This window comes from Budorcas taxicolor, chromosome 7, assembly GCF_023091745.1.
Source record: "Budorcas taxicolor isolate Tak-1 chromosome 7, Takin1.1, whole genome shotgun sequence".
In the NCBI taxonomy this organism is placed as follows: Eukaryota; Metazoa; Chordata; class Mammalia; order Artiodactyla; family Bovidae; genus Budorcas; species Budorcas taxicolor.
In genome coordinates this window covers 45,508,775-45,518,978 of record NC_068916.1, presented here as the reverse complement: position 1 = coordinate 45,518,978, position 10,204 = coordinate 45,508,775, and the positions used below count along the sequence as shown (strand labels likewise).

At 35.7% G+C, this 10,204-nt stretch overlaps 1 protein-coding gene across 1 annotated transcript in view; it reads left to right on the top strand.

Moving 5' to 3' along the window:
• The window catches only part of CDKL3 (cyclin dependent kinase like 3), a 31,349-nt gene continuing 21,145 nt past the window's right edge, over positions 1 to 10,204 (top strand). The window contains exons 1-2 of the mRNA XM_052643839.1: positions 1 to 165; positions 3,653 to 3,847. Coding sequence (XP_052499799.1) covers positions 1 to 165; positions 3,653 to 3,847 — 360 coding nt within the window. The remainder of the gene's footprint in view (positions 166 to 3,652; positions 3,848 to 10,204) is intronic.

Here is a 10,204-nt window from a genome sequence, read left to right as displayed (position 1 = left end):
ATGGAGATGTATGAAACCCTTGGAAAAGTGGGAGAGGGAAGTTACGGAACAGTCATGAAGTGTAAACATAAGGATACTGGGCAGATAGTGGCCATTAAGATATTTTATGAAAAATCAGAAAAGTCTGTCAACAAAATTGCAATGAGGGAAATAAAGTTTCTAAAGGTTTGCTTCTTTTACCTTAATTGCTCTCTGTAAGTCAAAAAAGAGATTGTTATGAAATAAAAACTTATATAACAAATATTTCAGTTAACATAGGTATTTGGAATAGAAAAACAAGTATGATAGCTTACCTTATTGTGTATATTTTGTAATTTTACAGTGTGATACTAGATAAAATGTGCTTGTGTATAATGTAACAAAAACTAACAAATGTGAAATAATTGTTCAATTATTTAGTTTTATAACACTTAATAAAAATGTCTGTGTTTGTGCCAGATATTGTGACTATAATGAGGTAAGAGACAGTACCTGCTCTTCAGAACTTTTATTATTTAATCAGAAAGACAAGAGGGCATATAAAAATAACAGTGAATTTTAAGTGACTTACAATAAAAGCCAGTGATTAACACAAAGTCCTGCTGGATAGGGAAGATTTCTTGGAGAAGATGGAACTTGAACTGGGCTTTAAAGGGTATGTAGGACTTAAGAAAGAGGGAGAGACTATTGTTTCCCAGGTTAGGGGAACAGCTTAAGCTCATAGAGCCTAAAGCAAGACAAAGGACAAAGAGCAGAGTAGAGTGGACAAAGAACATTTGCCTGTAGAGTTTCTTATACAGAAGTGGAAAGCAGTGAGATTAGAGAAGCAAATTGGAGGTAGGTTTTAAAGTCTTTTAGGCTGAGAAATCAAAACTTGATTTTTCTGAGAGATTTTTAATTCAGAGTAAAGAAATGGTTAATATTAATCTAGCATTATTTGTTAGAATAGATTGGAGGGCTGAGAAAGTAAAAATAGGGAGATGTGTTGTGGCCTTAATTCAAGAATCCTGTTAAATGTGAGGGACCATGCTAGAATGCAGCAATTTGAATGAAAAGTAGTAATATATTACTAAAGAAGACATGAAAGTGTAGAAGGCAACAAAGAGGAGGAATCAAAGGTATCTTTGCAGTTCTGTGATTGCTACCATTGATGGAAATATCAGAGACTCAAAAGAGACATGGTTTGGGAACTAGTTCAGTTTTAGAAATGTTGAATTCTAGGTGACAGGAAATCAGTGAAGATGACCAGTAGGCTTTTAGACACGGGGAACAATATGAGGAGTGATCAGGGAACAAGGTAGAATTTCATGTAGGTATGATAGGTCCACCCAAGGGAAAGACTTAAAGAAGTGTAAAGAAAGGAGCATTAACATTCCTAGGGATTGGGTACAAAATGAGTGATTTTAAAAATATCTATATATACATATGTATTTTGTTTATTGGAATTTAGATGCTGTAAGGTTCATAGTCTAGATGTTTTGTATGTGATGAAAAAAACAGCTACTCGTTCATTTTTATCTGATACAAAAGTAATATTCTCTTCTTCCTTTGTAAGTCTGTATTAGATATGATGGATCAATTTGCTTTCTAAATAGAAGAAATATATTAGGCATCTGTGGATATTTGGAACTGCTCTATTTCTAGACAATGAAAAGGGAACTTAAAGTCAGTAGAGATGTTATGATTTTGTGAGAGATACATGTCCTTATCCTGATGACCTAAAACATAATAATACTGGAAGGCAACTTTGTGCACCATAAGTGAAATCTAATTAGGAGACCTTTTCCCAGGCAATATCTTTTGCTCTTTTTTTTCAGCTTTGTTGCATTTAAACAGATTTTTTTCCCTTCTTGATTGTTTTGTAAAAATAACTGATATGTGGCAAGAACACAGAGATGAATTTGACAATTTACTATTGTAACTATTCAAGCTATTTTGAGATACCCTAACTTTTTTCCCCATTGGTTTATTTCTTGTAGAATTTTTAGTTTAATCAAATCTAATTCCACAAGAGACATTTCTTGGATTAGTTAACATTCTTAGTCTAAAAACAACTGCCATAATGACTTAATTAGAACTAAATTTTTATCTGCTAGAATTTCATTAAATAGGTTAATTAGTGGGAATATCTGTAGAAAAGTTTTCTGTTTATAAAAGAAAACAAAAATAAACAACCTGAAAAAGGACAGTGGAGTAACTCTGGGGGTTTCACAGTTTATCTGAGGAAGACACTGATCCCTTATCCCTAGATGCTGCTGCTGCTGCTGCTGCTAAGTCGATTCAGTTGTGTCCAACTCTGTGCGACCCCATAGACGGCAGCCCACCAGGCTCCTCTGTCCATGCGATTAGAGAATCCCGTGGACAAGATATACATGGCAAGAATACTGGAGTGGGTTACCATTTCCTTCTCCAGTACCCCTGGATGGATGTTCCTTAATGCTTATTAACTTGCACTCACCCTTCTCTGCTTTGGCCTTTAAAATCACAACTGGGCAAGAAAAGAGTAATTTTCCATAGTTGAAGGATTATATTGTAGTATCCAAAGGCAGTCTTTTTTTTTTTTTTGCTACTGCCAGCATGTTGCTATAGCACTCTGGTACCCCACCAACCAGGGAAATTGGAGCAAAAATAGGAAAGGAATCTGGCATTATATTTTGGCGTGTTTTTCTGTTAGTCATGTTTTGAGGACTTTAGTTTGTATATTAGTACAGATAACTAGAAAAATTGATATTATGCCATTGGAATAAAGGCAGTTTTTTTTCATACAAGTTATCTTTTTGATGAATCCAACATCAAAAATATACCCTTTAATTTTTAACCAAATGAATAAATATTTTTGGTAATTTGAAAAAATTAAATATTTGAGAATTGATTGTAATTAAGTCAGTGTGTTAAAAAACAATAAGCAGCATAAAATATTAAACCTCTTTTAGTTTTCTAAGCTGATATATTCCATTATTGACATTTTGAAATTATCTTCAGTGAGTGCTTACCAATGTAAAAACGTGTTTCATTGCTTAATAGAATCTTACAATGAGCAAAAATGTACCCACAGATAATTGTATATTTATATAAATTTCCTATGGATATAAATTGGTATTTCACATATCTGAAAAGTTTCTAGATATTTTTATACCTTTTTGTTACAGTGTGATGAATTTATAATCTCCACCTGGAACTTACATTTTACTCTTTAGAGTTCAGGACCAAATTCAGTAATTAATTTCTGTAAATTCAGATTACATGCTCAGTGGCACTGGAATTCGTGCTCATTTGAAATCATAAGGACCTTTTAATCACAGCCAATTTAAAGGGTAGGACAATATCTCTTAGCAGAATACAAAGTTATATTTCATCATGTTAACTCTGAATTATTTAAGTAAGCAACCAAATGTCAACTTGAAGTAAAGCAATATATCGCCCTTTGTTCTATAAATATTAACTATGAAATAGATAAACATTAAAAAATAGGAATGTAAGCAAATCAGCAAATTTTTGTTGCAATGCATGGAGGAAAAGAAACTGAGAATTTTCCTCTTTTTAAAATTATATGGTTTGGGAACACATGTAAGAATTAAAGATTTTAAAATTAAAAAAAAAATTATATGAGTCTTATATGTGCAAATTATGGTGCATGAGATACTTATTAAAAATCCATTTCTTTTGTTGATAGCAATTTCGTCATGAAAACCTGGTCAATCTGATTGAAGTTTTTAGACAGAAAAAGAAAATTCATTTGGTGTTTGAATTTATTGACCACACAGTTTTAGATGAGTTACAACATTATTGTCACGGATTAGAGAGTAAACGACTTAGAAAATACCTCTTCCAGATTCTTCGAGCAATTGAATATCTTCACAATAATAATGTAAGTGCTTCAAAGTAACCCAAACTATAGGAAAACTGTGAATTGTAAGGGCCTTTTAAACATTGTTCTGTTTTTATGAAAGTTGTAAAAATTATTTTTCTGTACAATATCAACATTGTGAAAATGGAAAGAAGGTTGGGGGAATTACTACCTTATAATTCAAGTCACAGAACCAAAAAACATATTGAACACACAATAATTGTAACTATAAAGCAGACCAACTCTGAGATGCTAAGGAGGTATAGAAAAATCAGCAGTCAACTCTGGTGTCTTTTATTAGTGAAATATATTAAGACATCGAAAGTCAAGCCAGCCCAGATGATGGGAGGTTTGGAAGTAGGAATTGGAAACTAAGCCAGAGGAATGGCAAGAGAATATGGATGCCTTTAGGGAAAGAAAGGAGAGAAAGTGGCTGAGGAGTATAGAGCCTTGTCTTTTAAATCAAGAAAGGAAAGAAGATCAACTGTTTTGATTTTTAGTGTTGCCTTTTAACATTGTTTAATTACTGTTTATTTCAGCAGGTTTTTATGGACATACTTTGTTCCCAGCATGAACTCTACTTTCTGTAAAGTTAGACATAGTAAGTGATATTAGGCATAACATCTGGATAGCCTAAGCTTTTTCAGACACCTTAATTTCTAATAGTCTGTCTCAGTGCATCTCCTGTTGCAGCTTTGTTGTAATGGCATCTAGGACTCAGATTGTAATTTCCTTGCCCAAATGGATCCAAGGGGAGGCAGTATAATAGTTAACAGCACACAGTCTCTGGAGTCAGACTATGCTAGGTTTTAACCTAGTAGCTTATCTATAGATAACCACACAACTTGTGTAGCTCACAGTTACATAATGAAAGGAAGTCCTATTACTCTGTGGCCCCAGGAAAATTATCTAACCTTTCTGAGCCTCAGTTTCCTCATCTGTAAAGTAATGCTATAGTATCTCACAGATTTTTTTGTAAAGATCAAATTAGGTAATAGCTATGTAGTGTTTAGCACTGGATCAGGTATATTTTAAGTGCTTAATAAACAGTGCTGATAGGGAGTCAGATATAGTTATCTCTGTCCCTATAGTGTCTTGCCTGTAGTGGATTAAAAACATTTCTTGAATAATGGGAGACACCAGTCTGACACCAAAGAGGGGGTAAAATTAAAGTAAGAATTTTGAACTTAGGTGTTTAAAATCAGGCACATAGGGAAATAACCCAAGGGCTTAACAGACAATTGAGATGTCATTGATACACATATGAATATTACTAAGCCATGAAAAAAGGTGAAACATCACCATTTGCAGCAGCATGGATGGACCTAGTGAATATCATACTAAGTTAAATCAGACAGAGAAAGACAAATATGTCACTTAAATGTGGAATCTAAAAAATAAGAATAATGACTATATACAAAACAGAAGCAGATTCACAGACATAGGAAACAGACTTACTAAAGGGGAAATCGGAGGGCTAAACTGGGAGTAGGATTAACAGATACAAACTACTATATGTTAAATAGATAAGCAGCAAGGATTTACTTTATAGCACAGGGAATTATAGTTAATGTCTTATAATACCTATAATGGAAAATAATCTGAAAAGTAATATGTATATAACTGAATCACTTTGCTGTACATCTGAAATTGATGAAATATTTTGATTCAACTATAGTTCACTAAAACAAACAAAAATGGCTTAATAGAATCAAAATGGAGTAAAAATGTAAATGATCTTGAAACTAATAAAATGAATCAAAAAATTTCAAAAGCACAAAGAGCTAACAGAACAGAATTATTATCATTGTAATATGGAGTTCTATGCATTTTGGGAGCATTTCACCACAAAATAAGGGAGAATGAAACTCACTGTTTGAATCCAAAATATGATAATTCATATCATATATAAAAATTAACTCTAAATGGATTAATGACCTAAATGTAAGCACCAGAACTATAAAACTCAGAAGAAAACATAGGTGGTAATCTGTGTGGCCATGTGTTAGGCAATAGTTCTTCAGATATGACCTCAAAAGCAAAAGTAATCAAAATAGACAAAATTGGAGCCCATAAAAATTAAAAACTTTTGTGCATTGAAGGACACCATCAAAAAAGTAAAAAGACAGTTCACAGATGGGAGAAAATATTTGAAAATCAAATATGATAAGCAACTAGTTTCTAGATTGTACAAAACACAATTCAACATAAAAAGACAACCCAATTTAAAAATGGGCAAAGGACTTAGCAGACATTTCTCCAAAGAAGATATACAAATGGCTAATAGCACATGAAATGATGCTCAATATCTTGAGTCATTATGGTAATGCATATCAAAAATCGCGGTGAGATGCCATTTCACACTTACTAGGCTGGCTGTAATTTAAAAAATTGACGAAACAAATGTTGGCAAGGAAATTGAGAAACTGGAACCTTTATACACTACTGGTGGTAATGTAAAATGGTGCAGCTGCTATGGAAAACAGCTTGGCAGTTCCTCAAAAAGTTAAACATAGAATTAGCATATGACCCAGCAATTTTACTCCTAGGTATCTATCCAAGAGAATCGATAGCATATGTTCACATAAAAACCTGCCCAGGAATGTCGTATAAGCATTATTTAAAATAGCTGAAAAGTAGAAACAAATGTATATTAGCTGATGAATGATAAACAAAATTAAGTATACCCATATAATGGGATTTATTCAGCCTCAAAAAGGAATTGATTGCTGATGCATCCTACAGAATGAGTGAAACTTGAAAACATGTTGAAAAAAATCAAATGCAAAAAACATGCAAGTATAAATTCCACTTAAATGAAAAATTCAGAAGAGGTATTTTTGTCTTCAGATACGATGGAGTCCAATTTGTCTGGGCTTCCCAGATGGCACTAGTGGTAAAGAATTCGTCTGCCAATGCAGGAGACGCAAGCGACCTGGGCTCAGTCCCTGGGTTGTCGGAAAGGTCTCCTGGAGAAGGAAATGGCAACCCACTCCAGTATGCTTGCCTGGGAAATCCCATGGACAGAGGAGCCCGGTGGGCTATAGTCCATGGAGTCACAGAGTTGCACATGACTGAACATCTTTCTTTGATTGCTTTTGCTTTTGATGTCATAATTAAAGCAAAATAAGTTTATATTTGTTTATTTTTGAAAAAATGTCTATTCAAGTTGTCTGCCCATTTTTAAATTGGGTTATTTGTCTTTCTATTGTCAAGTTGTATTTTCTATATTTTGGATAGTAGATCCTTATCAGATACATGGTTTGCTATTATTTTCTCTTTTGGGTTGCCTTTTTGCTTTCTTAATACTGTTTTTTTCCCCCCTCTGCTTTGTTTTTTTTTTTTTTTAAATCATTTCTTTCTCTTTACTGATATCCTTTATTTGGTGAGACATTCTGTTGATACTTTTCTTTAGTTCTTTAGATATGGTTTCCTTTTACCTTGAACATATTTAAACAACACAAGAGAAGACTCTACACATGGACATCACCAGATGGCCAACACCGAAATCAGATTATATTCTTTGCAGCCAAAGGTGGAGAAGCTCTATACAGTCAGCAAAAACAAGACCAGGAGCTGACTGTGGCTCAGATCATGAACTCCTTATTGCCAAATTCAGACTTAAATGGAAGAAAGTAGGGAAAACCACTAGACCATTCAGGTATGACCTAAGTTAAATCCCTTATGATTATACAGTGGAAGTAACAAATAGATTCAAGGGACTAGATCTGATAGAGTGTCTGATGAACTAGGGACATGAACAGAGGTTCGTGAAATTGTACAGGAGACAGGGATCAAGACCATGTCCAAGAAAAAGAAATGCAGAAAAGCAAAATGGCTGTCTGAGGAGGCCTTACAAATAGCTGTGAAAAGGAGAGAAGTGAAAAGCAAAGGAGAAAAGGAAAGATATACCCATTTGAATGCAGAGTTCCGAACAATAGCAAGGAGAGATAAGAAAGCCTTCCTCAGCAATCAGTGCAAAGAAATAGAGGAAAACAATAAAATGGGAAAGACTAGAGATCTCTTCAAGAAAATTAGAGATACCAAGGGGACATTTCATGCAAAGGTGGGCTCAATAAAGGACAGAAATGGTATGGATCTGACAGAAGCAGAAGATATTAAGAAGAGGTGGCAAGAATACACAGAAGAACTGTACAAAAAAGATCATGACCCAGATAATCACGATGGTGTGATCACTCACCTAGAGCCAGACATCCTGGAATGTGAAGTCAAGTGGGCCTTAGGAAGCATCACTACAAACAAAGCTAGTGGAGGTGATGGAATCCCAGTTGAGCTATTTCAAATCCTGAAAGATGATGCTGTGAAAGCACTGCACTCAATATGTCAACAAATTTGGAAAACTCAGCAGTGGCCACAGGACTGGAAAAGGTCAGTTTTCATTCCAATTCCAAAGAAAGGAAATGCCAAAGAATGCTCAAACTACCACATAGTTGTACTCATCTCACACGCTAGTAAAGTAATGCTCAAAATTCTCCAAGCCAGACTTCAGCAACATGAACCGTGAACTTCCAGATGTTCAAGCTGATTTTAGAAAAGGCAGAGGAACCAGAGATCAAGTTGCCAGCATCCACTGGATCATTGAAAAAGCAAGAGAGTTCCAAAAAAACATCTATTTCTGCTTTATTGACTATGCCAAAGCCTTTGACTGTGTGGATCACAATAAACTGTGGAAAATTCTGAATGAGGTGGGAATACCAGACCACCTGATCTGCCTCTTGAGAAACCTGTATGCAGGTCAGGAAGCAACAGTTAGACCTGGACAATGGAACAAGAGACTGGTTCCAAAGAGGAAAAGGAGTACATCAAGGCTGTATATTGTCATCCTGCTTATTTATCTTATATGCAGAGTACATCATGAGAAACGCTGGACTGGAAGAAGCACAAGCTGGAATCAAGATTGCTGGGAGAAATATTAATAACTTCAGATATGCAGATGACACCACCCTTATGGCAGAAAGTGAAGAACTAAAGAGCTTCTTGATGAAAGTGAAAGAGGAGAGTGAAAAAGTTGGCTTAAAGCTCAACATTCAGAAAATGAAGATCATGGCATCTGGTCCCATCACTTCATGGCAAGTAGATGGGGAAACAGTGGACACAGTGGCTGACTTTATTTTGGGGGGCTCCAAAATCAGTGCAGATGGTGATTGCAGCCATGAAATGAAAAGATGCTTACTCCTTGGAAGGAAAGTTATGACCAACCTAGACAGCATATTAAAAAGCAGAGACATTATTTTGCCAACAAATGTCCATCTAGTCAAGGCTATGGTTTTTCCAGTAGTCATGTATGGATGTGAGAGTTGGACTATAAAAAAAGCTGAGCACAGAAGAATTGATGCTTTTGAACTGTGGTGTTGGAGAAGACTCTTGAGAGTCCCTTGGACTGCAAGGAGATCCAACCAGTCCATCCTAAAGGAAATCAGTCCTGGGTGTTCATTGGTAGGACTGATGATGAAGCTGAAACTCCAATACTTTGGCCACCTCATGTGAAGAGCTGACTCATTTGAAAAGACCCTGATGCTGGGAAAGACTGAGGGCAGAAGGGGATGACAGAGGATGAGATGGTTGGATGGCATCACCGACTCGATGGACACGAGTTTGGGTTGACTCCGGGAGTTGGTGATGGACAGGGAGGCCTGGCGTGCTGCAGTTCATGGAGTCACAAAGGGCGGGACACGACTGAGTGACTGAACTGAAATGAACTGAATAGTCTTTTTCTTGCAGGTTATATCTGGGCTTCTTCAGGCAAAGCTTCTTATTGACTGCTTTTTCCCCTTATGCATGGTCATATATCTTCCTTTGCACACCTTTTTGGGGGAATTTTCTTGGAAATTTTGTAATTTTTTTGTTGAGAACTGGACATGTAAAATAATATATTGTGGCAATCTGGAGATCAGAATTTCCCAGTCTCAAGGTTTGCAGTTGTAACTGTTAGTTATTTTCCTGAACTAATTTGTGAAGTCTGTATTGTTTGCCATATGTGACCACTGAAATCTGCTCAGTTAGTTTACTGGTCAGCTAATGTTTGAACAGAGAATTCCTTAAACTCGTGAAACTAATAAATCTCTTAGCCATATTTACTGGGTATTTACTGAGGGCTCCTTCTCGCTCTGTGTTGGGGCATATCTTCAGTGTTTAGGCAGAGAGTTTACAACTTAGCCCTTCTTGCTTGTGTAGAACCTAAATTCCACCAGACTTTGAACTGTGGTGTTGGAGAAGACTCTTGAGAGTCCCTTGGACTGCAAGGAGATCCAACCAGTCCATTCTGAAGGAGATCAACCCTGGGATTTCTTTGGAAGGAATGATGCTAAAGCTGAAGCTCCAGTACTTTGGACACCTCATGCGAAGAGTTGACTCATG